The 26247-nt window shown below is 49.2% G+C and overlaps 1 protein-coding gene and 1 long non-coding RNA gene across 10 annotated transcripts in view; one reads left to right on the plus strand and one right to left on the minus strand.

Moving 5' to 3' along the window:
- LOC106634193 (uncharacterized) overlaps nucleotides 1-26247 on the minus strand; it is an 89391-nt gene that overhangs the window by 47723 nt on the left and 15421 nt on the right. The window lies entirely within an intron of this gene.
- On the plus strand, nucleotides 10338-23286 carry CCN5 (cellular communication network factor 5). 4 transcript variants are annotated; one of them, XM_063601069.1, is made up of 5 exons: nucleotides 10338-10693; nucleotides 10866-10950; nucleotides 15387-15603; nucleotides 20214-20468; nucleotides 22562-23286. In XM_063601069.1, the coding sequence occupies exons 2-5, from the start codon at nucleotides 10891-10893 to the stop codon at nucleotides 22780-22782; spliced, it is 753 nt and encodes a 250-aa protein (XP_063457139.1). In that variant the 5' UTR covers nucleotides 10338-10693; nucleotides 10866-10890; the 3' UTR covers nucleotides 22783-23286. The 4 variants fall into 4 exon arrangements, with proteins under 4 accessions (XP_063457139.1, XP_063457138.1, XP_063457137.1 ...); XM_063601068.1 differs by lacking the exon at nucleotides 22562-23286 and having other exon boundaries at nucleotides 10416-10693; nucleotides 20214-20996; XM_003825940.6 differs by lacking the exon at nucleotides 10338-10693 and having other exon boundaries at nucleotides 10738-10950.

Here is a 26247-nt window from a genome sequence, read left to right on the forward strand (position 1 = left end):
AACAAAGGGTCAGCCATCTTGAGAAGGAGGCTCTATGATGAGCAGGGAATGGGGCTCCCCTGCCCCCCCGAGACCCTGGGGCCCAAGCTGATGACTGACCAGTGACTCACTCCCTTCTCAGCATGTCCTGTCATCCCATGACTGGGAGCCCCTCGGGGGTGGCTCCTAACCAAGGTCCCCCTGACCAAGGCCTCCCCCCACGCTCCCCCTAACACACATAGAGACTGGGAACAATTAACTCCCTCCTAAGGCCAGACCAGATGTTCACGTGGGCATTGGTTTTGTTGACCACATGTGACTCAGGAGCTCCCTCAGAGCTGGAAGAGTCCCAAGAGGCTAAAAGGGCAACCTGTCACGTCACAGCTGGGAAACTGAGTCCCAGAGAGGCCAGGTCAGTTGCCTAACATCCCTCAGGGGTAGAAGGGAGGAAGGAACCTGGAGTTCCCATGCCTGACCCAGAGGCTTTCTACCTCTCCAAATAGTTCTCGGATGTGCCCAAGGCCTCAGTCCCCATTCCTACCTCCAGTTGCAAATGTCCTCCCCAACTACACAGAGCCTCTCAGCTTCATCCCACCCCACCTCCAACTGGCTCTCATGGTTTCATCCAGGCTCAGCTACTTGCAGCTCCCCACATAGCTCCTGCTGTCAGGCCACCTCCAGGCCTTTGTACTCTCCTGCTGCTCTGTTTTATTTTCCTCTTCACCTGGACAACTCCTAATCTTGCCCCAAGACTCATCTCAGGTGTCACCTTCTCCAGGAAGCCTTTCAAAACCACATTCTCCACCTCCCAGGCTGGGTTAGGTCCTCCATCTCTTCACCCTCAGTACCTAGTATCTCCCACTTACTGTGCTGGAATCATCTCTTTGCTTGTCTCTATATTGCCCTCTAGTCTGTGAGCTCATTGTGGACAGAGACCTTAGTTTTTATTCTTAATAGTAGGGAATGACCTATTACATTCGGTGTTTGCTGAATGAATGCATAAGTGGATGGATGGATGAATGAATGAATGGTTGGATGGAAGAATAGATACATGGATGGATGGATTGATGGATGGATGGAATGAGTGACCAAATGGTAGATGAATGGACAAATGGACCGACAAACATGGAAGGATGGATGGATGGACAGATGGATTGATGGACAGGTGGATTGATGGACAGGTGGGTCGATGGGCAGATGGATGAATAAATCAGGCAGATAATGGCATCTGTAGGGACTCAGACAGTGAGGGCTAAGTCCCTGGAGCCTGGATATCCTGACTGATGAAGGTGCTCTTGGATGGGAAGGGAATAACCTAACCTGTTGTCTTCCTACTCCAAGAGATATTTGGTCAAGAACAAAGCCACCCCTGCCCTGGTGCCTGCTCCCTTCTGACCAACTGGTTCCAACTCAGTGGGGTCTCCTGAACTCTGGTAACTCATCTGACACCAGAGCCTATAGGAATCACCCTGTCTCTGACATTCAGGGATTCTGCATTCCTGAGGCCCTCCCTCCCTGCCTCTCTTCAGGTCAGAGCTGCCGCCCCATAAATGCTTTCAAGCATAGAAACATACACCCCTAGAGCCAGGAAGGTGTAAAAATGATGGGATTCACCCCTCTACCATTTTTGCAGATGAAGAAACTGAGGCTGAGCAAGGCCAAGAAACTTGCTTAAGGACACACAGCAATAGAGCTGGGATAAGAGCTTGGGTCTTTCAATTCGTTTATTCGTTCATACAGCAAGTATGTATCTAGCGCCTAAAGTGCCAGGCTCAGTGCCTGTTCCCGGGCATGCTAGGCCTGTGCATAAGCTTTCATGTTAATTTAAAAGCTATTTCCATCCTCCATATGACCTCCTCCAGCTCCCCAGCAGGCTGGTCTATGCCTCACTAGCTGCATGCCTGGCATGATCCCTATGACAACACCCTCTCCCAGCAAATGAGGACCACTTCACTGTCAGGAAGCCTGGCTGGGACTGGTGTGTGCTGCCGTGTGCAGAGGAGGCAGTCACATGTGTGTGCTGTGAGCTGCACATTCCATCCTAGCCTTAGTGAGGACCGTATTAGTCCCTGCACGCTCATCCTTGCCAGCTCAGACTGGAGCCAAGCATTAAACTGTTCAAGCCCCACAGCTGCCCCAGGGGAGCCATTGCATGGCACCTGGGAGCTCAGGGCCAGGAGCAGACCTCTGAATTCCTGCCCAAACCAGGGAATATGTGGTGAGAGGAGGTCATAGGGAGGTGCCTGGGGGCTGGACATTTGCAAGCCAGCTGAGCAGGCAGCACTCAGCACTTTCCTCTTCACCCCTCCCACCATGGCAAAGGCAGGGGCAGCGTGGGCTAGCCAGCCTTGGAGAGATGGAGCCTCAAGTCTAGGGGCAGCAGCCCAGCCTCAGGCGAGCCAGGGCTATTTGCTGGGCCTTCTATGAGGCTTCCATGAAGTATGTAACCTCGCTGAAGACATGGAACTACTCAGAGTCATTAAGAGCCAAAGAAAGGCTCAGCTGCGTTTAACAGAAAAGCTTCTGGGAACAAATCAATGAATTGGAGAACAAAGGAAGACTGCAGAAGACGAACAGAACCAGAAGCCATGTCTAGGATGAAATCAACATGAGGTAGAGAATCCTGATGACATTGATCAGGATGAAAGAAGTATGAGGCAAGGGAGTAAAATCAAATGCCGAGTAAAAAGGGGGAACAACGTTGACCAAGGAATTTGAAGTTAATTTAAGAGCTGTTATGAACAATACAAAAAAGAAAATTATAGGCCCATTTCACTTATGAATATATAGATAGAAAAACACTAAACAAAATATTTGCTGACTGAATTCAGCAGAGTTAAAATAATGACACCACATCACCATCAGGAAGCGTTTATCCCGGAAAAACATTCCAGAAAATCCACCAGTGTAATTCACTACATCATTAGATCCAAAGGAAAATCTACGATGTCAATTGATGTGGAAAAATTTTTTGATAAGGTCCTTTTGTATTTATGATGCTTACAAATTTGAAAATTCTGGGAAATGGAGAAATTAATAGAAAGGTATAAAATGTCAAAAGATTGGCCCAAGAAGAAATAGAGAATTTCAATAGGTCAATCAGTATTACAGAAACTGTAATGGTGTCAAAGCCCTCCCACTCCCCTAAAAATCAGCCTAGATGTTCTCATGGGTAAGTACTGCTGAACCTTTTTTTTTTTTGAGACAAGGTCTCATTCTGTCTCCCGGGCTAGGGTGTAGTGGCCCAATCCTGGCTCACTGCAACCTCTGCTTCCCAAGGCTCAGGTATCCTCCTGCCTCAGCCCCTCACGTAGCTGGAACTACAGGCATGCACCACCACACCCAGCTAATTTTTGTATTTTTAGTAGAGATGGGGTTTTGCTATGTTGCCCAGGCTGGTCTTAAACTCCTAGACTCAAACGATCCACCTATCTAGGCCTCCCAAAGTGCTGGGATTACAGGTGTGAGCCACCGTGCCCAGCCTGCAGAAACTTTTTAGAAACAATTAATTCCTATCATATGCAAGTTGCTTAAAAAGAAAACAAAAGAAAAAAAAACCAACCTAGCTTATTTTAAAAGTGTTGTCTTGATTATAAAAGCCAGATAAGACAATACCACAAAGGAAAGTATAGGTCCATTTCACTTATGAATATGGATAGGAACACACTAAACAAAATCTTTCCTGACTGAGTCTAGCAGAGTTAAAATAATGATACTACATCACCGTCAGGAAGGGTTTATCCCAGAAAAGTATCCACATCTGAAAATCCACCAGTGTAACTCACTACATCATTCAATCAAAAGGAAAAATCCAACGATGTCAGCTGATGCAGAAAAAGGTTTTGATAAGGTCTTTATGTATTTATGATTTTTAAAAATTCTTAGCAAACTAGGAGCATGAGAGAAGTTCCTTAATTTAGTAGGGATTTTTAATACCAAAAACCTACAGAAAATATTGCTAGTGGAGAAAATTTTTATATAATACATGCCTTTTAAGGTGAGGAACAAGGCAAGAATGCTAGTTATTACTGCTACTGTTTAATACATAGAGCTGGAGAGCTGGGCTGAGCTACAAGGAAAGAAAATAAGAGGTGTAATTATTGGAAGGGAAGAGATAAAACTGTCATTGTTTGTAGATGGTGTGATCATCTACCTTGAAAAACCAACCAAATAAACTGACAAAATATTAGAACAAATAAGAGAGTTCAGCAAGGTTGCCAGATACACAGTTGGCAACAAAAATCAATGACACTTTTACATCAGCAATAACTAACCAGAAAAACACAACATAATTTTGACTTAAATAGAAAGGTTTTAAAATAATATATACATATAAATATATTATATATAAAATGTATATACATATAGATATACACACATGCACACATTTTAAAAGCACAGCTGGCTATAGTGGCTCACGCCTGTAATCCCAGCACTTTGGGAGGCCGAGGTGGGAGGATTGCTTAAGCTCAGGAGTTCAAGACCAGCCTGGGCAACATATTGCCAAAATTTTTTTTAAAAACATTTAACCGGGCATGGTGGCACACACCTGTAGTCCCAGCTACTAAGGGGGCTAAGGTGGGAGAACTGCTTGATTCCAGGAGGTGGAGGCTGCAGTGAGCCGTAATTGCACCACTGCACTCGAGCCTAGGCAACAGAGCGAGATTCTGTCTCAAAATAAATAAATAAATAAAGGTATATATATACATAAGTATAAAAATAGCGTATATATATAAAACATTATGTCTCTACACACCACACACACACACACACACACACACACATTATTATGTTTCTAATCACATGAATGAAATCTACATGTAGGGTGCATTTGGCAGCTCTGGGTGTCATCAGGGATCTGAGTTCCTTTATTTCTCCTTCGCCCTCTTCTGCACACGAAGTCCATCCTCAGGGTACCTTCATGGTCCAAGATGACTGCAGAACTCCACCATCACGTCCGTATTACTGACTGGAAGCAGGAGGGAGCAATGAGTGGTGGTGGAGTCACCAAAGGGAAGCCCTTCCTTTTAAGGAGCCTTTCCAGAATCGGCACACAACACTCCTGCTTGTATCTCCGTGCTGGAACCTATCCCGTGGCCCTGCCTCCTGCAAAGTTGAGTGCATCGCCACCCCAAACAAAAAATCAGCGTTTGGTGACTGAGGGAGGAGGGAAGAAGGATATTGGAATGCGCATTGATCAGGCTCTGTCACAGATCTCAGTCTCCAAAACACGAAACTGGGGCACTGAGGTCCAGAGAAGTGAGGGAATTTACACACAGCCACAAAGCAAATTAGCAGCGGAGTTGGGATTTTCACCTGACTGTTGACCTTCCCATGGTACAGGTGTCCCCTCACACCCTGGTACATCCAGCCACTACAGCACTGCCCCTCCTCACTTCCAGCCCTGCTGGGGTCAAGATCTGTTTTGGATTTCTCTGTCCCCACTACCTAATGTCACACCTGTGAGCTCCACCTCCCCAGCGTCGGCTTGGGACTTGGCATGGGGTAGAGGCCGTAAGCGGGAAAGCGGGCACACACCTTGGGAGCTGACAAACTGCAAAGGGCTTTCAACCGCAGATATTTACTTGTGGCTTCCATATGCTGTACCTTGATGGTGATGTTTCGTAAGTTTCACTTTTCAGATGCATTTTTTTTTTTTTTTGAGATGGAGTCTCACTCTGTGGCCCAGGCTGGAGTACAGTGGCGCGATCTGGGCTCACCGCATCCTCCGCCTCCCGGTTTCAAGCAATTCTCCTGCCTCAGCCTCCTGAGTAGCTGAGATTACAGATACGGGCCACCACGCCCAGCTAATTTTTGTATTTTTAGTAGAGACAAGGTTTTGCCATGTTGTCCAGGCTGGTCACGAACTCCTGACCTCAAGTGATCCGCCTGCCTCGGCCTCCCAAAGTGCTGGGATGACAGGCGTGAGCCACCGCGCACGGCCAGATGCATTTCTTAGACGCTAAAAATGTTCAGCCTGGCCCAGGCCTGGAAGAGCATGCAGGCCGCTTTTATTTTTATTTTTTTTAACAGATGGAGAAACTGAGACCCAGAGAAGCAAAAGTGTGTGTCCCAGATGCCAAGGTACCTGCGGCAAAGAATATTACCTAGATGTCCCTCACTCTGGTTCTCCTTCATTGATACACATGGAATGATGGTATTTCCCCGCCTTCCTTGCAGTTAAGTTGGGGCCATGTGGCTAGCTCTGACTAATAAGATGTGAGTAGAAGTGATGATGTGGCTTCTCCATCCCTCTTTTTTCCTGCCAAGGTGACCTTGGAGGCCACCGGTCTAGAACAGGGATTCACAAACTGTAATGTGCATGCAAATCACCTGGGGGTCTTATTAAAATGCAGATCCTGATAGTGGGGTCTGGGAGTCTGCATTTCCAACATGCAACCAGCTGATGCTGATGCCATCGGTCCTTGGACCACACACTTGAGTAGGGAGGAGCTACAGGATGTGCCCGGCCCACTTTGGACCATTCACGAGCAAGAAATTAGCTTCACTGGGTTAAGCCACTGAGATGTGGGCATTAGTTTGTGATCTCAGCACAGTCTTACGGAAATTGTCATTTAGCCATCAACCAACATTGACTGAGTTCCTACCATGAACTCCTGTGTGACCTGGGTACCTCATTCTGAACGAGGTGCTCACTCTTGGGGTTGTGCAAGTGCAAGGTCAGCAGCTGAGAATGAGAGCCTCCCTAAATGTTACACCCGACATGCCTCTGTCACCTCACCCTGGTCCCAGCCCTGTAAGTCGGTAGCGGGAGCCGGGATTTGAAGCTCGGACCTGTTGACTTCTGAGCTTGTGTTTCCTCCTGGGAAAGCAAAGGACAGCCACACTCACCCTGGGCCCTTGTGTGGGGGCTGTGGCTGCAGCCAAAAGACTCATGGGTTCCCTGGATGCTTATATCCCTCTGGTGCCAAAATTGGACAGTTTGAAGGGAGGGCTGAACCGCAGCAAACCAATCAGCAAAGTGGCAGCTCCCACCGCTCCTGCCACACCCACTCATGCTGAACTGTGTGTGCAAGCTCCATCCCTCACACTTCATCACCAAACACCCTTGATGATGACGCCTGCTTCCTGATCTGGCCAGGCCCCAGGGCCCCTACTGCCCACATTTTCCCATCCTCAGTTATCAGAGAGAAAAAGTTCCAAGAAAAATCCATGCTCTGACTCAGAGGGCCCTAGGTGGGCATAGCACTCTGCCTCGTTCTTGCCACCTCCCTGCCCCGTATGGCCCTGCCTTCTTCACCATACGTGGCACCCATGGCCCACCTCACCTCCTCATCGTCAAGGTCTCCTTCCTCTGCTATGGACATGGCTGGGACCAGCATGTCTCCCTCCAACTCTCTTCCTCACACCTCCTCATTTCTCCCGTCTTCCTTCTTGCCTCAGGGATAGAAGTGGCTTAAAACTGTTCCTCTCAGGAACAACTAATCAGTGGCCACAGAGGTCAGAATAGTGGGTACCTGGGGGACAGAGGGTAGAGTCTTGGAAGGGGCATAAGGAACCTTCTGGAAGTGTAGCTTGACCTGGGTGATTATCACATGGGTATATACAGTCATGTATATACATATGTCAAGAGTCAAAATTAGCCAAACATGCTGCCTCATGCCACCAGCTACTCAGAAGGTTGAAGAGGGAGGATCCCTTGAACCCAGGAGGCTGAGGCTGCAGTGAGCCATGTTCATGCCATTGCACTCTAGCCTGGGAGACAGAGTGATACTCTGTCTCAAAAAAAAGAAAGAAAGAAAGAAAGGAAAGAAAGAAAGAAAGAAAGAAAGAAAGAAAGAAAGAAAGAAAGAAAGAAAGAAAGAAAGAAAGAAAGGAAGGAAGAAAGGAAGAAAGAAAGAAAGAAGGAGAGTTGTCAAACTCTACACTTCATATTAGTGCACTTTAAGCACTTTTCTGTATATACATTACCTCTCAACTTAAAAAACATTATCACAGAGAGCTCTATGGACAGTAGCAGAAATAAACAGCATCAAAAACTGAAACTTGGGTGTTGGAGTCATATGGACCTGCACTGAAAACCTGGCTCTGTTTTCTAGCTGTGTAGCTTTAGGCAAGTTACTTAACCTTTCTGAACCTCACTTTTTTCAATTGAGATGTGGATCATGAGGATTAGAAATGCTGCTTTTTATAAACAGTGCTTAGCACAAGGGCTGGATCTTGCTGGGTGCTATACACAATTGCTTTTATTTTTATTAATATCAGTGGCCTAGGGAGGACAGGAAGGTCGGAGTGACCTTCCCTGGATGCAGGCAATAAGGGGTGGGGGGCCTACAGAATTTAAAGATAAAATAAAACTGATGAGAAGTCAGTCTGCTTTTATGATCACTGTGCAATGGCAGATCTAAATAATTTCAGTGGTAAAATACTTTGTCCTGAAAATATCCTTTATTGATCTAAGTTCTAACAATTGGTGCAGTAACTGTTGGGGTTTAATAATGTATATGTAAAGCTTCAAATCAGCACATTTTTATTCTTATCCTTTAATAAACATATTCTACATGGAAGTCAACTTGACTTGGAGAACTTTAAGAATCCTATAGTTGCCCCCAGAGCATGTGGTCTCAGGAACAAACATCAGTTGAGAGTAAGCTCCTCGCAACTCTGGAATCTTCCAAGCTTGCTTTGAATGCATTCCTGTCTCCACCGTCCAGCATTCATATTTCTGCATTTATTTTTATTATTATTTTGTGTGTGTGACAGAGTCTCTCTCTGTCGCCCAGGCTGGAGTGCAGCGGCAAGATGTCGGTTCACTGCCACCTCCACCTCCCGGGTTCAAGCAATTCTCCTGCCTCAGCCTCCTGAGTACTTGGGACTATAGGTGTGCACCCACCACGTCCGGCTAATTTTTGTATTTTTTTTTTAGTAGGGACGGGTTTCACCATGTTGGCCAGGCTGGCCTTGAACTCCTGACCTCGGGTGGTTCTCCCACTTTGGCCTCCCAAATTACAGACGTGAGCCACCGGCCCAGCTGTATTTCTGCGTTTAAACAGTAGAGTGAAATCAACTATGAACGCAGAGTGATGGGAAAGATGACGATAAGAGTATTTCAATTTTGTCATTTTACGAAACTACTTGGAGTTTTGATTTGTATTTACAGTTTTTAAAAGAGTAAAACAGTGTGAACTGTGAATGGTAATGATTTTGTTTGGTAAGTGCAAATTTTAATTCATACATGAAAAATATTTGTTTTGTTTCATGATTATTACTGAAAATAATTTTGTACTATGAAGGAAGAGGGGTGTTAAAAATGATCCACTGTGGATGTAAATTATTCTAGGCATGCTTCTGACTAAAACATTAGCATTTCCACAAGAATCCCAAAAAATAAAACAAAATTTAAAAGATCCCTTCTGTTTCTTTTCCTCCAAGTTTCCAGACCCCCATCTCCACCCTGGCCACCTCTTCCTGCCATAAATAATCAAATCCCACATTTTCATCTTCACCTTCCGTTTCCATTGCCTCTTCCAATGGGACAGCACCCGTGGGGAATCTCCTCCATGCTCACAATCCCCGTCTTGCCACTATATCAAGTCACACTTCTTCCTCACCAATCGCCCATTCTGGAACCTCTGCTATCCAGCTAGATCACTTTGAGGTTTGGACTACTACTGGTGGAGGTAATGGGGGCCCCAGACAGCCCTTGACATCACCTCTTTTATCTTTGCCAAATTCTACAAACAAAGCCCATGTCTTTCCGTCCCCCGCCCCCATGGCTGGCACATAGTAGATGTCCCCAAATCTTGGTGATGTGAACTTGTGTGTCTCACCCTTCACAGACATCACCATTTCCCGTTGCACAGAAGGCTCCGCTCATACCAGGCGCTTTGGCTCCCAGAATAAGCAGGCTATCATACTATGTCCGACATCTAGGCGTTGGTACGTACTGTTCCCTTGGCCTGGAACACTCTGCCCTCTCTCACCCTCTCTTTTCTTGGCTTTCTGAAATGGCACCTCCATCAGAAAGTGTCCCTCACTCTTGGTCTGAGCAAGGGACCTTGCCTGGTATTCCTGAACTTCCACCTGTTTTCCCTCTGTTTTCTCCCTCTCTGGGCCTTGTCCTCAGGTCAGTATTGTGCCCCCAGCTCCTGCAGAGGCGAACTCAGAGGCAGCCAAATGAAACCAAATGGATTTGGCTTGACCCCATCATCTAGCGGTGCCCAGCAAGCGCTGGCACATAGTAGGTCCAGCCTGCCCGGACTCGCCCACCACGGGCCCCCTTCCAGAGCCGGGAGGCAGGCCAAGGGAGGCCCCTTATTGCCAAGAGCAAACAGGCCGCCCAGGGAAGTTTTGCTCTGGGTCACACCCACCTCTGGGTGGCTGCCAATCTGCCTGCCAGAAACCGCAGGCTGGGCCGTGGCTACCCAGAGTCAGGGCCACGGAGCTTAGGAGACCTTGGGTCAGCTCTGCAAAGGGGGTGTTTACTGAATGCTTCCGGTATCTGCAGCCCCGCTGGGGTTCGGACAGGGGGTCTGGAATAGGGCTTCACAACTACAGCAGGGCTAGGACCCTCTTGGGCTGGAAGGAGCTGGAGAGGCCCCTGCAAGCTGTCACAGGCTCTTGGTGCTGGCACTGGCTGAGGCTTTCACACACACACACACGCACACACACACACACATACACACACACACACACACACACACACACACACGGACAGGCACCCCCTTGGTGGCCTTCACAGTTTCACCTTCAGGTAAATGGGCTCATCATTTGAGCCATGAGGATGGGAAGCGAAGCAAGGAATGAAAAAGCTAGTGTGTGTGTGTGTGTGTGTGTGCACGCGCGTGCGCGTGCGTGTGCCTGTGTGTGCCTGGGAGTGACCTCACAGCTGCCGGAACATAAAGACTCACAGGTCCGCCTCCCAGGCTCAAAGCTGGCTCTGCAGGGGACATGAGAGGCACACCGAAGACCCACCTCCTGGCCTTCTCCCTCCTCTGCCTCCTCTCAAAGGTAAGGAGGCCCGGGCCCTGGAATGCACTGCTGACTATTTGGGTGTGGAGGGGGTGGGGATGTAAAATCACAGCCAAGGACCCCCTTGGCAGAATTCCTCCAGGGCCCCACATTGGGCACAGTCTGGCCCCCATGCCTAAGCAGGGCTTCTCTCCCTGGAACTCAGAGCTGCCTCCGGCCAGCCCTGCTGTGTGACCTCAGATATGTGTCTTGCCTTCTCTGGGCCTCAGCATCTTCCCAGGTGAAGGGTATACAGTTTGTGAGGCCTCTGTGAAGACCATTCATGATCATTCATCAAACTTACCAGGCAAATTCAAGAGGACTTTAATGTATCCTCATTATGAATGGGGGCACGCAAGACATGACATGCTCGGCCTAACTCTGAGCCAGCATTTGGATGGATGCCTAGCTGATTGGAAGGTTCATTCTGCAAGGGTATCAATGCTGTTGGACTCTTAGGCAGTGAGTGACCCGCCCGCCCTAGCTAGAGGGGGACAGGAGACACCTCTGTGGAGTAATGGCCTTATCCCCAAATGCTGCATGGGACATTCACCAAAGAGCCTGTGGGACATCTACCTTGTCTAACATGCACAACAATCCCATAAGGAATTTTCAGTTAAGTGAGGCTCAGAAAGGGTAAGCAACTTGCAACCCCAGTTTTCAGTCAAGTGAGGCTCAGAAAGGGTAAGCAACTTGCCCAAAGCCACACAGCAAAGAAAGGTCAGAGCAATAGAGGAGAGCCATGGTGGAGCCCAGAATGACATGGATGTAGGGGGAGAAGCACTCCAGTCTGTGCCTCCCCAAGCCCAAACTGGACCAAGGCCACAGCTGCTAAGCCTTGTCATCCCCTCGGCAAATGCTGAGTTCCCAGAGCCATGGAATCGGCCCCACCACAAGCCACGATCTCACTGTATTTTCATGCTCCTTTGAGGAGCACGGGCAGGAGCTTCTCTCCCTCAGGCTCCAAGTCTTCATGCCTAGGAAGCCTGAGAACCACGCTGGCATCCTGTCCTGCTGTTTGTTCTTCCAAAGGGGATGGGTAGGACATGATGCCAGTGTGGGTGGCTTGGGTAGTTGGAATAGGGGACTTGGGGCTCTAGGAGGGAGAAGGGGCCCAGGATTATACGAGAACAAAGTAAAGCTGTCCTAGACTTGCCATTAGGGTGAGCCTTACGGGACCATTCTTCCCTGGTCCCAGGAAGCAGGGACTGCACAGAAACACAGGGACTTAGTCACCACGACATGGAAAGCCGCAGCAACCCTCAGAGGGAGAACTCTAAGTCTTCCAGGCTGGCCGTTGGCTCCGGGGCTCCTGGCTGTGGACCGGGGCAGGAGGCAGACACTTGGACACAAGCAAAATCACATCGATCAAGGACTGGCCAGAACCTCATTTAATCTCCATCATCACTCAGAAACAGGTTGTCTCTACTCCAATTTACAGAGGAGAAAACTGAGCTTCACCTCCACCTTCCAAAGCCGTTTGTCCACGTGTTCAGTCACGTAGCAAGTCACTGGCAGAACTTGAATCTCAACTCTTGCCCAAAAAACTCCATGCCCAGTGCTCCTGCCCAAGATATCATGAGCCTTGCCCCCCACCACCAGATATCACAGCAAGGCCCTGGGGAAACTGAGGCACAATGGGACAACTTGAGTTTGGGCCTTGGATGTCAACTTGAACTTGGATGTCAATCCTGATTCTGTCTCTTACTGGCTGTGTTACTACACGCTTTGAGCTCCAGTTTTCTCATCTTTAAAATGGGCATAATGATGGCACCTCACATTGGAGGGGTAAATGAGACAACAGCACTTGGCACATGACATACATATGTTATCACATGAGATAATCGTACACTAGAATAGTTGATATCATTAATAGCCTCTCCTGGGTATCGGGGCCTACAGAGTCCTGCCCCCTGACAAGCATGGCCAGTAGAGGGGTCCACAGTGGGAGCCAAGGTGCACAGCTGCTGGTCTATTTCCTGGCACTCCTGTTTTCAGGTGGGAGGGACCTGAGAGTCACTTCTGACAGTCCTCCCTCCATTGCCCACAAGCCAAGGGAGCTGAACCTCTGACTTAGAAGGGAACCCAAATGCCCAGACAGTTTCTATGTGAATCACCTGTGGATTTATGAAAATGCAGATTCGGGCTGGGCGTGGTGGCTCATGCCTGTAATCCCAGCACTTTGGGAGGCCGAGGTGGGTGGATCATGAGGTCAGGAGTTTGAGACCAGCCTGGCCAGCATGGTGAAACCCCGTCTCTACTAAAAATACAAAAAATTAGCTGGGCATGGTGGCATGCACCTGTAATCCTAGCTACTTGGGAGGCTGAGGCCTCCCAAGAATTGCTTGAACCTGGGAGGCGAAGGTTGCAGTGAGTCGAGATCGTGCCACTGCACTCCAGCCTAGGTGACAGAGCAAGACTCCATCTCAAAAAAAAAAGAAAAGAAAAAGAAAAGAAAATGCAGATTCGGATTTATTATATAAAAATTCAGCTTCGGATTTATAGAGGGGCTCCAGATGCTGCCTCTCTGACAAGCTCCCAGATGACACTGCTGCTGCTAGTTCAGACCACACCTTGAGGGGCGAGGCTAGGCCATCGTCTCTAGAATCTGAACAGCCTGCAGCGATGGGACCCACTCCCTTGTGAGGCAGCCAGACACCTAGCTCCGTGTGTCCATCTGCTACTCAGTGCTGTCTCAGTGGGGGCTGTGATCACCTCCTACTTTGTGGCCCCCATCAGAGGCTGGTCAGCCAGTTTGCAATGGCTCCTAGTGGCCGGCGTGGGAGTTGCCGGGAACTGAAAGCAGGTTTGCAGGATTGTAGGTAGCGGGGGCACTGGGCGGGGCAGAGGGTGAGGCAGAGCAAAGGGGTCATTGCCTGCTTTGGGGCTGCACAGGAGATATGAGGTCATTAATTCCATCATTATAAACTGCAAGCCTCCCTTCCTCTAGATGAAACCCTCATCCCCTAAGGATCCTACTAAACTCAAACTTGGCCCCCCAAAGATGGGGCCACTGGAAGCATCTTGAATTATACTTCCTTCTTGGTCCCCACCTTCAAATGGGCAGACAGGGAGCTCACGGCACCTGCTGTATGGTTTGGTTGTTTCTCTGATGTGGGTGGCGAGGGTCAGGCAGGCCACATGGGCTGATACCCTGATCCTGTCACTGGGGAGTGGGTCCCTGGCTTACGGACACAGTCTACCCCCATCCCGTGTCCCTGAGTCCTCACTTGGGAAGCAGGACCGGGGATGCCCCCAGCCCTGAATCGAACACACTGACGTGTGCTAAGTCCCTGTCCCTCTCTGGAGCTCAGTTTCCCCATCCGTACCTGGCAGGGGGAGGAGGTTAGACTGGGGCAGAGGGGCTGAAAACCTAGCTGAGCTTCAGAAGCCACTGGACAGCTTGTTAAAAATAAAGATTCCAGGTCCCTGACTCTGGGACTTCTGATTTTGTAAGCCCCAGAGTGGGTTGGGGGTCTGTATTTTCCCAAGTCTCCTGGCTGATGTGATGTACCTCCAGAGCTGGGACACATGCTGAATGGATCGAAAGGCCAAAAACATCCATGATATGGTTCGATTTATTCAGTCCTAAGATAAGTATCCGTAGGCTGGAAAATGTACCAGACCCTACCATTTTCATCCTTGACTTGTTGCTTTTGCCCTTCTGTAAGCTCCCAGAGGGCTGGGGCTGAGCCCTCTGCCACCATTAACAACAAGGATCATCAAAGCTAAGTGCAGTGAGCGCCTACTGCATGCCAGGCCCTGTGCTGATAGTTTGCTGTGCAGCATTTCATGTACTCCTCAGAGCAATCCTCTGAGTTAGATACTTTGAGGAAACTGAGGCTCAGAGAGCTTAAGTAACTTCCTCAAGGTCACTCAGCTAATAAGGGGCAGAATTAGAACTGGAAGTCTAGCCAGGTGCAGTGGCTCATGCCTATAATCCCAGCACTTTGGGAGGCCAAGGCGGGCGGATTGCCTGAGCTCAGGATTTCAAGACCAGCCTGGGTAACATGGTGAAACCCCATCTCTATTAAAAATACAAAAATTGCCAGGCATGGTGGTGGGCGCCTGTAGTCCCAGCTACTCGGGAGGCTAAGGCACGAGAGTCGCTTGAACCCAGGAGGCGGAGGTTGCAGTGAGGCTGGGATCGCGCCACTGCACTCCAGCCTGGGCAACAGAGCCAGACTCTGACTCCAAAAATAAAAATAAAAAATAAAGAACTGGAACTCTAGTCCAGAGTCCTTGCCCATAACTACATGCCATACTGCCTCTTAGGGCATGTTGTGGGACTACTGGCCTTTGAGGCCAGGTCTGCATGGCTCTGAGGCTAAGGTGTGGACACCACACTACCCAGCCTGGCAGAGAAGTGGCTGGTTGTGAGGGTCTCACTGCCCACCTCGAAAGCCCGTGGCTGAGTGAGGTCTCTGTCTCTTCAGGTGCGTACCCAGCTGTGCCCAACACCATGTACCTGCCCCTGGCCACCTCCCCGATGCCCGCTGGGAGTACCCCTGGTGTTGGATGGCTGTGGCTGCTGCCGGGTATGTGCACGGCGGCTGGGGGAGTCCTGCGACCAACTCCACGTCTGCGACGCCAGCCAGGGCCTGGTCTGCCAGCCCGGGGCAGGACCCGGTGGCCGGGGGGCCCTGTGCCTCTGTAAGCAGGTTTGCAGGACTGAGTGGGGGCGGGTGTGAGCGGGAGGTCAAGGCCGTGGTGTCCTGGATCAAAGTGCAGCCCTCCTCTCTCTACCTCCTTGGGTGCTCACTTCAGGTATCCCGTCCATTCCAGCTGAACTTGTGTCCCAAAGCCCACTCCCCACTCCCTCCTCTCCCTTCTTGGCCTCTGCTTAAATCATCTCACTACCCCAATAACCTTTCCCCATCCCTACCTGTCCAAATCATTGCCAACTTTCAAAGCCAAGTTCAAACAGCTTCTCCCCTGAGAAGCCCTCCCAGATTCTTCAAACCAGATGCCACCACTCCCTTCTCAGGATCCTTACAACACTTTGGGGAAAATAAAAGTGCAACCTTTTAGGGCATAACATGTGTCCAGAACTGTGCTAAGCACTTACTACACAAGTCACATCATCCTCACAATAACCCTATGATGGGAAGTACTTTCAGACCTATTTTATGAAGGAGGAAACAGGTTCACCAGCATTAAGGGACATGCTTCATGTCACACGGCACGGGACCAGATCCAACGGGCTCTAAGGAATATTTTATTCTGTCTTCTCCCATAGTGGGGGCCCTCGGAGCACTGCTGGGATCCTGGGTTTGCCATGTATTCAGCAGTCACCCGAGCATGTGACATTCCTCACCACTCTTCTAGGCCTTGGTATTCTCTGATGCTTTGGGGCAGGGCTTTGCAAGCTGGCTCCAGTGACTGGGTGCCAGAGAATTAGTTGTTGTGGGAGGGCTGTCCTGTGCATGGTAAGACTTCTAGCAGCATCCCTGAACTCCACCCACTGTATGCCAGCAGCACGCCCCATCCCCCAAGTCATGACAGTCTGTCTTCAGACAGTGCCAAATTTCCCCAGGGGGCAAAATCTCCAGTTGGGAACCATCACTTTAGAGAAATGCAAAGAGGCAAGAGATTGTTCTTCTTTTTTCTTTTTTAATAATAAGCCTTGTAGAACAATTTACCTCTTTCATCTATGTGCATGTCACACTTTTATAAAAATAAGAACGAAAGAGAGAGAGAGAGAAGCTCATGAATCATTGATAATGAATTCATCTGTAGGAAAAGCCTTGTTAAAAAACAACAGGCCAGGCACAGTGGCTCATGCCTATAATCCTATCAGTTTGGGAGACTGAGGCGGGACGACCACTTGAGCCCAGGAGTTCTAGTCCAGCCTTGGCAACATAGTAAGATCCTCTCTCCATCAAAAAAAAAAAAAAAAATTAGCTGGGTGTGGTGGCACATGCCTGTGGTCCCAGCTACTTGAGAGGCTGAGGTGAGAGGCTCGCTTGAGCCTGGGTGTTTGAGGCTGCAGTGAGCCGTGGTTGCGCCACTACATTCCAGCCCGGGCAACAGACCAAACCCTATCTCCAAAAAAAAAAAAAAAAAGTAATAACTCCATGTGAAATGCTTTATTTACAAGTATTGTAAGGATAAGGAGGGTGATTCGTTACACAGACTGAGGGATGATTGCTTATGAAATGTATCTGAAGAACAATTGAGATAAGTAACACTTCGCTTACAAAGCTGTTATTTACATTTGCTGTGACACGTGTAAACAGCACCCACAGAGTTTATTTTACACTTGCACAGCCCTTACCATGTGTAAGACACTGAGGGTTTCACAAATATAAACTCATTTAATCTCACAACCACATGAGGTAGGTACCCTTCTCTTATAAATGGAAAAAAGGGGTACAGAGAGGCTAAGCAATTCGCCCAAGGTCACACAGCTCATAAGCGGCAGAGCTGAGATTTGAACTCAGGGAGCTGGCTCCACAAGCTCCATTGCTCAACTGCCTGACATGCAGCAGTTGATTAGTACATAGGCTGTGATTGTTAATAACTGTATTAAGGGATTTTTCTTATTCCATCTTAATTCAGACTTCAAACACCTGCAGGCCAAAGGTGTACTTGGGTCCCTGGTCCTTCCTGCAACTTCCCACCTTGGTCTGTCAACATGATGGGTGCTCAACAGTGTTTAATGATTTAAACTGAATTTAGAGGCCAGGAACTGGTGAACCCCAAAGAGTCCAGCTAAGACATCACAAAGGCTCAGTCTAGGGCTTTGCAGGGAACATGCGCCAAAAACCTCTCCTATCACTTACTCGTTGAACGCTCTTCTCTAAGGGCCAACTCTGAGCTGTGAGATGTGCTGCAGATTCACCATCGTGGTAACAGCACATCCAATGCCGGGATCCTGATCTTCCGCCCCCCAGAATGGCCTCCCCAGTCTGTTGAGAGCACCTCCATCCTTCTCATGGCTCAGACTCAAGACCTGGGAGTCGTTCTAGAGGTCTCTCTCTCTCTCTCTCTTTTTTTTTTTTTTTTTGAGATGGAGTCTCACTCTTTCACCCAGGCTGGTGTGCAGTGGCAGGATCTCAGCTCACTGTAAACCCCATCTCTTGCGTTCAAGCGATTCTCACGCCTCAGCCTCCCAAGTAGCTGGGATTACAGACACACACCACCATGCCTCGCTAATTTTTGTATTTTAGTATTTCAGTAGAGACGGGGTTTCACCATGTTGGCCAGGCTGGTCTGGAACTCCTGACCTCAAGTGATCCACCCGCCTCGGCCTCCCTAAGTGCTGGGATTATAGGTATGAGCCACCACAGCCGGCCTAGACATCTCTCTTTTCTCACCTCCCACATACCACCCACCAGCAAATTCATCGTGTATTTCCAGCATCCGACACTCCCATCCCTTCTGGTCTGAGCCCCGTCATCATAGGCCTGGATTTTGCAGTAGCCCCATAATCATCTCCCTCCTTCTGTCCTTGCCCCTGGTCTATTCACAACACAGCAGTCAGAGAGCTCCTGGGAAGTCATAAGCCAGATCATCTCCCTCCTCTGCCCCAAGCCTTCTGGTGGCTTCCCATCTCAGAGGAAAAGCCAAAGTCCCCACAGTGGCCTACAAGGCCCCACAGGATCTTGTTCATGCTTCCTCTCTGACCTCATCTCCTCCTGCTCTCTGCTCCAGCCACATTGGCCCCTTGCTGTTCCTTAAATACCCCAGGCACACTCCTGCCTCAGGGCCTTTGCACTGGCTCTTCCCTCTACCAGCATTATTTCTCAGCAAGGCCTTCCCTGCTGGAGGATTAGGTGAGCTAGAGGACTTACAGCATTTTGCCCCAAGCCTGGCACATAGCAGATGCTACGTGGAAGCATAACCCACTCCTGTTTATTGAGCATCTGCTATGTGCCAGGCTTGGGGCAAAATGCTGTAAGTCCCCTAGCTCATCTAATCCCCCAGCAGCCCTGTGAGCCGGGTACCAAGGCTCAGAGAGGCAAAATAACTTGCCCCAGGCCCCACAAGTGGGAGCCAGAGTTGGAACCTAAGTATGTGTGGTTTTGGTTCTGAAACCCCTGCGTGTGTACAGACCTACTGGAAGGTTTTCTCAGAAGATCTGGGAGAACCTGTTTGCTAATGAGTCCTTTCCCCAGACGTAGCTCAGTGGCCACCCAGGTCTCACACACACGCTGTTTCCCGTCTCACTTCCTGAGCAGCTCACACGCTTCTCCAGTGCTCTTACTTCATTCTGTCTTGGAGATGATGCCCTCACACCCGTCCCCCTTTCCCAAGCCCATGAGTCCCTCGAGGCAGGAACTGTCCTCTTTCTGTCTGGGAGCACAGTGGTTGGCACACAGGCGGGAAACAGTAAATACCTCTGGAATGATAAGGAGTAGGGCTATTTTATCAGGGTCTCTCATGTGCCAAGGCTTATGCCAGCTATTCACTCAGGGGGCATTCCTGCAGTGCTGTGTGTCGCACCTAGGCTCTGAGCCCACCGGAGGGTGCAGAGACGCACACTGGCCACCCCAGCCCTCAAGGAGTTCATGTCCAGTGGAGGAAGTGGCAATAACGCCCATATCTTGAGGGCTTCATTGAAAGAGTGTTCCCTGAGCACCTAGGCCATGCCTAGCACTGTGTGCTAGCGGGTACAGACATGTCATCCCATGGAACCTGAAGGTACGATTACTGAGCTCATCATTGCTGTCGTTCAGGCCACTCAGAGAAGTTAAGTAACTTACTCAAAGACACACAGCCAGCAAGTTAAGCCCTGACCTGACAGTGATGACTACAGCACAAGTGGACAACGACTTTGTTGCATGAAATCTCAGTGTGTATAGAATACTTAAACGTTATTAATATATAGTAACTATACTAATGATAATAACAGAGTAGCTAGGACCTATGGAAGGTCTCTTTTATGTTGTGATCATTACGCCTATCATTCCGAGTAGTCTCTACCACCCTGGAAAATAAGTACCATTATATCCCAGCTTGCAAATGTGGAAACTGAGGCAAGAAGAAGTGAAATCACTTGGCCCAGGTTCACAGCTAAGAAAGGGCAGAGTTTGGGGAGTCAATCCAGGCCTGTCTTCTTGCAATCCCTGTGCCGGGATCCAGGGTGCCCCAGCAGGCTGGTGGAGGGCTGGGGAGAAGTGCATATCCTGGGCTGGAGTCCTGGGCAGGGCCCAGCTACTGTGAGGCCACTGCCTCAGGCAGCGGGATCTGGGCAGCTCTGCAGAGAGGGCTGTGCCGCTTTGCGGGTCACCGATGGGGGTGCGGTTTTTCCTCCGCAGTGGCAGAGGACGACAGCAGCTGTGAGGTGAACGGCCGCCTGTATCGGGAGGGGGAGACCTTCCAGCCCCACTGCAGCATCCGCTGCCGCTGCGAGGACGGCGGCTTCACCTGCGTGCCGCTGTGCAGCGAGGACGTGCGGCTGCCCAGCTGGGACTGCCCCCACCCCAGGAGGGTCGAGGTCCTGGGCAAGTGCTGCCCTGAGTGGGTGTGCGGCCAAGGAGGGGGACTGGGTACCCAGCCCCTTCCAGCCCAAGGTGAGCGCAGCGGTGGTCCAGGTCAGGGCGGGACTGCCTGGGGGCGCCAAGGGCCACCTGGGGGGTGGGGTGGGGCGCGGCTTCTGGGTACCAGGACCCAGCGACACATCAGAAGCTGGGAGGGGCGGAGGCTGAGGAGGGAGATAAGAAAGAGGAGTGGAGGGCCGGGCGCTGTGGTTCACCCTTGTAATCCCAGTACGTTGGGAGGCCAAGACGGGCGGATCACCTGAGGTTAGGAGTTCGAAACCAGCCTGGCTAACATGGGAAAACCCCGTCTCTACTAAAAATTCAAAAATTAGCCTAGCATGGTGGTGGGCATCCGTAGTCCCAGCTACTTGGGAGGCTGAGGCAGGAGAATCGCTTGAACCCGGGAGGCAGAGGTTGCAGTGAGCCCAGATCACACCACTGCACTCCAGCCTGGCCGACAAGCACGAAACTTCATCTCAAAAAGAGGAAAAAAGAAAGAGGAGTGGAGGGTCACCAGGCCTCCCTCTTTAAAACCAATAAACAAAAAGCCACTGCCTTTGAGATGTGTAATTTAAAACCATAAATACTTAAAAATAAAAACTGGGTGACAGAGCCGGGAGAGGAAAGGTGGGTTAGGGTATGTGAACCAAATTCTCACATTTCAGAGCTATAATAGAGCTAAGCTCTTAGAATATATAATATTACCGTATTTATAATATATTGATACATATTAATATATTTAGTAATTTATTATTATTTGGGCTTACTAAAAAAGGAACTCAAAACTGAACGAGGCAAAGTGGCTGCTCTGGAATGTGGGCCGGGGGTGGGCTAGAGATGGAGAAAAGACAGTTACCTCCCACCGTCCCACTATAAATCTTCAATTTTAGAGATTTTTGTTGTTGCTGTGTTGCTTTTTGAAAATTATCACATGAATGTGACTTTCTAAAAAAGGCAACTGAAAAGAGGAGGATTGATTTCATAAATGCTGCTGCCACCCACAAGAGGTAGTCACGTGTTATGGGTCAGGTGCACGGCATCTGCAACAGCCCCGCCATCCCCTTTTTGCTGTGTGACTCTGAGAAAGTTGCTTAACTTCTCTGTGTCTCAGTTTCTCCAGCTGTAAAATGGGGACAATATGAGCATCCACTTTATAGCGTTGTGAGAACTACTTGAGTTTGTTCAAGTCAAGCAGCTGTAGCAGTGCCTGGCACATGGTACTATATCAGAGGTAGCCGTTATTATCCCTGTGATGGAATATGATATATCCATTTAAATACATAGGAAAACACCAGTGAGTTCACCTTATGGATAAAAGCAGGATAAGAAGGTGTATTTCCAACTCGATCTCAACTAAGTGTGTCCCTATGCACGTATACAGGTATATCTACTCACACACATGCATACACAGCACACACATGTGGGTAGAAATCAGGGTTTCTCAACCTCAGCACTAGTGACAATTGGGGCAAGTAATTATTTGTTGGGGGGCTTTTCCTGTGCACTGCGGGGTGCTTAGCAGCATCCCTGACTTCTACTCACTAGATACCAGTAGCATCCCCCCAGTTGTGATGACCAAAACTGTCTCCAGATGTTGCCAAACCTTTCCTGGGAGGCAAAATTACCCTAGTTGAGGACTTCTAGTGTAAGACTAGAAGGAAGGACACCAAAATACTCACAGAGGGAGGCTTGGAGCAGAGAAAAAGCTAGACCATGGTGAACCTGCCATCTTGTTCCTGGCACAAGAATCCTGGAATCTTTAGCATCCTTGCCACCGGGCCAAAGCACCACTCCACACAGGCTGGGCACCCCCTGCCTGTAAAATGCTGTTTATCCAAAGAGACGAGAAAACCATGGTTCACTGAGGGACCATCGTGACCAGCACACTCTGGTTGCCAAACAACTAATATTTATAGAAATCTTACAAGTACCAGGTACTGTGCTAGGCACTTCATGCCCATTATTTTATTCAATGCCATCCACTGTTAAGAAATTTACATAACAAGAAACTGAGATGCAGAGAGGCTGAGCCATTTGACCAAGATTGCCGTGGCCGCTGGTAGGTGGGTTGATTGAGCTGCTGAGCCCTGGCTGCTCAGTGCTAACTCTTATTCTTTCCCCCTTAGGACCCCAGTTTTCTGGCCTTGTCTCTTCCCTGCCCCCTGGTGTCCCCTGCCCAGAATGGAGCACGGCCTGGGGATCCTGCTCCACCACCTGTGGGCTGGGCATGGCCACCCGGGTGTCCAACCAGAACCGCTTCTGCCGACTGGAGACCCAGCGCCGCCTGTGCCTGTCCAGGCCCTGCCCACCCTCCAGGGGTCGCAGTCCACAAAACAGTGCCTTCTAGAGCCGGGCTGGGAATGGGGACATGGTGTCCACCATCCCCAGCTGGTGGCCCTGTGCCTGGGCCCTGGGCTGATGGAAGATGGTCCGTGCCCAGGCCCTTGGCTGCAGGCAACACTTTAGCTTGGGTCCACCATGCAGAACACCAATATTAACACGCTGCCTGGTCTGTCTGGATCCCGAGGTACAGCAGAGGTGCAAGACCTAGTCCCCTTTCCTCTAACTCACTGCCTAGGAGGCTGGCCAAGGTGTCCAGGGTCCTCTAGCCCACTCCCTGCCTACACACACAGCCTATATCAAACATGCACACGGGCGAGCTTTCTCTCCGACTTCCCCTGGGCAAGAGATGGGACAAGCATTCCCTTAATATTGAGGCTGCAGCAGGTGCTGGGCTGGACTGGCCATTTTTCCAGGGGTAGGATGAAGAGAAGGCACACAGAGATTCTGGATCTCCTGCTGCCTTTTCTGGAGTTTGTAAAATTCTTCCTGAATACAAGCCTATGCGTGATCTTGTGTGTCAGGCCTGTGTTTTCTGAGAAAGCCCTCCCATTATCCGGGGCAGAATTCAGGGGCGGAGTTCTCTGTGAACCTCACAAGGTGAAATCACATGGTCTTAAAGAAAGCCAGAAGACAGGCCTTCAAGTGATCCAAGAAACCCAATTTGTATTAATAATAATTAACTTATTTATTTATTTATTTTTTTGAGATGGAGTTTTGCTCTTGTTGCCCAGGCTGGAGCTGGAGTACAATAGCACGATCTCGACTCACTGCAGCCTCCCGGGTTCAAGTGATTCTCCTGCCTCAAGATTCCTGAGTAGCTGGGATTATAGGCACATGCCACCATGCTCGGCTTTTTTTTTTTTTTTAAATATATTTTTAGTAGAGATGGGGTTTAGCCATGTTGGTCAGGCTGGTCTCGAACTCCTGACCTCAAGTGATCCGCCCGCCGCCTCGGCCTCCCAAAGTGCTGGGATTACAGGCGTGAGCTACTGCACCCAGCCAATAATTAACATTTCTTGAGCGCCTGCTATGTGCTAGGCACTAGCACTTTATACAGACCAGTGCTTCCCAGCGTTTTTGACCAGAGAAGAGCAGGGAGAATGAAGGCTGCCTCCCAGGGACTGGGGAGCATAGCCTGAAATCAACTAACCCAAGGGTGAAATTGTTCGAAGTCTCATGTTTTATTGTTTACAAACAAAACAAAACAAAAAACAAAAACAAAAACAAAACACCCAACACCAAATACATAAATTTTACATTTTCCTCCATGGTCTACCTGTGTTTGTTTAAAAAGTAAAACTGTATTTCCATTAGGATCCAAGCAGGAAATTAGAAAACACTCTTGGTATTTAAACAGGGATTTCTTCTTATTAAACTAATTTTATTAAGGTATAATTTACCCATAGTTAAATATACAGATTTTAAGCATATGGTTTAACAAGTCTTCATAAACGTACACGCTCATGTAACCAACTCCTCAATCAAGGTATAAAACATTTTCATCATCTCAGGGAGTTCCCTCTGACTCCCTCCCAGTTATCCCTCTGCTCCCCAAGGCAACCACTGCTCTGATTTCTATCACCATAGGTGAGCTTTCGTGTTCTTGAACTTCTCATTAATACAACCATACAGCAGGTACTCTATAATGAATGACGTCTTTCACTCAACATAATAAAATAAAAGAAATTTAATGAGAGGACTTAGTCACCCATCTGAGAGGCCAAGTAGGGGACCGTGTGATGCAAGAGGAGAAATTCAACACCAGACCAGCTCTCGGGGTGGAGGGGCAGAGGGAGGGCAGAGCCCAGAGCTGGCACCAGCAGGCAGAGGATGAGGACCTGGCAAGGCTGTCTGCTGGGAGCTGCAGCCGCTAAGGAGACACAGCCTTGTAGACCTAACAGACAGTAGATGGAGGTGGGGAGACCTGCCCTGGCTTCTGCCTGCTGCTATCCCCCAGTTTCCAGTTATGCCTCCCATGAGTCAAACCTGCTGGGAAGGTGGAAGAAAGGGGAGCCTGGGAGATGCAGGACAAGGAAGGGCAGGAGGGTTCTGAGAATGAGGGCAATTCCCAGACACAGTGTTTGTAAATTACCCACCCCAGGTACGGTTGCTGGTCACAGAGGCCCATGCTGCCCAGCCCCCAACACTTATCTCAGGTATCACCCCCTCCAGAAACCTTAGTTTGAGAATCACATGCTGAGTTTGAGCCATGTAACCTTCACAGAGCCCCTGCATGGCAAATATAACTAACTCCAGCTCAGGGATAAGGAAACACCCGGGAAAGTGAGCTGTCTAAAAGCTGGTCTACAGCTGGGGTGGGATGCTAGTCTAACCTGAGTTTATCTGACTCTTGAGAATGGTTGTTGGTCTCTCACAGATTGAGAATTTCCATGGGTCTGGTTCTGCAAGGATAAACCCTAAACACATTTCCAGGCAAAATTCTGATAACATTCCCCAAAACAGGGAGAACACGGACAAGAATGAGGAATGTGCACCGAGGGACTCCCATACATAAGGCTCTCTCTGCCAAGCACTCTGTCCACACCACTGCACGTCATCCTTGGGACATTCCTAAAGGAAAGTGCCACTAATACTCCCTGTTTAGAGATGAGTAAACTGAGACCCAGAGTGATTAACAAGTTGCCCTGGAGTCATGGAGCTGGGACTCAGGCCCATGACCTCACAGCTGAGCCGCCACTGTGCAGTGGTAGAGTGAGTAGGCTCAGCCAACCTGCCCAGGTGTGCATCCTGGCTCTGCTATTTCCTAGTGCTGTCATCTTAGGCAAAGTACTTAACCTCCTTGTGCCTCAGTTTCCCCTTCTTTAAAATGGGGATAATGGCAATACTCAACACAGAGGATTGTTGAAAGTGTTACGTGATTTACAAAAAAACTTAGGGCCGGGTGCAGTGGCTCACACCTGTAATCCCAGCACTTTGGGAGGCCAAGACGGGCAGATCACTTGAGGTCAGGAGTTCGAGACCAGCCTGGCCAACACATCAAAACCCCGTCTCTACTAAAAATACAAAAATTAACTGGGTGTGATAGCACACACCTGTAATCCCAGCTACTCAGGAGGCTGAGGCACGAGAATTGCTTGAACCGGGGTGACAGAGGTTGTAGTGAGCCGAGATCGCACCACTGCACTCCAGCCTGGTGGACAGAGCAAGACTCTGTCTCATTAAATAAATAAATAAATAAATAAATAAATAAATAAATATTGGAGGCCGAAAGATTGAGGGTCATGATCAACTCAGTATACCACTGGAAGCTATATGAGTAAGCAGCAGACTATTTCTCATAAATGCAGAATGTTGGCAAACTGACAAACTGTTTCTGCCATCCAGAAGGAATGCTGAGGGCAGTCACGCTCCAAGCATAGTGTTTCTTGTGATTAGGCATAATTGAAGCCTGTTAGTAACAATATGAATCTGTGATCAATCAACCAGCTAACCAGTCATTACCTCCTCC

This window comes from Pan paniscus, chromosome 21 (genome assembly GCF_029289425.2).
Source record: "Pan paniscus chromosome 21, NHGRI_mPanPan1-v2.0_pri, whole genome shotgun sequence".
Lineage (NCBI taxonomy): Eukaryota > Metazoa > Chordata > Mammalia > Primates > Hominidae > Pan > Pan paniscus.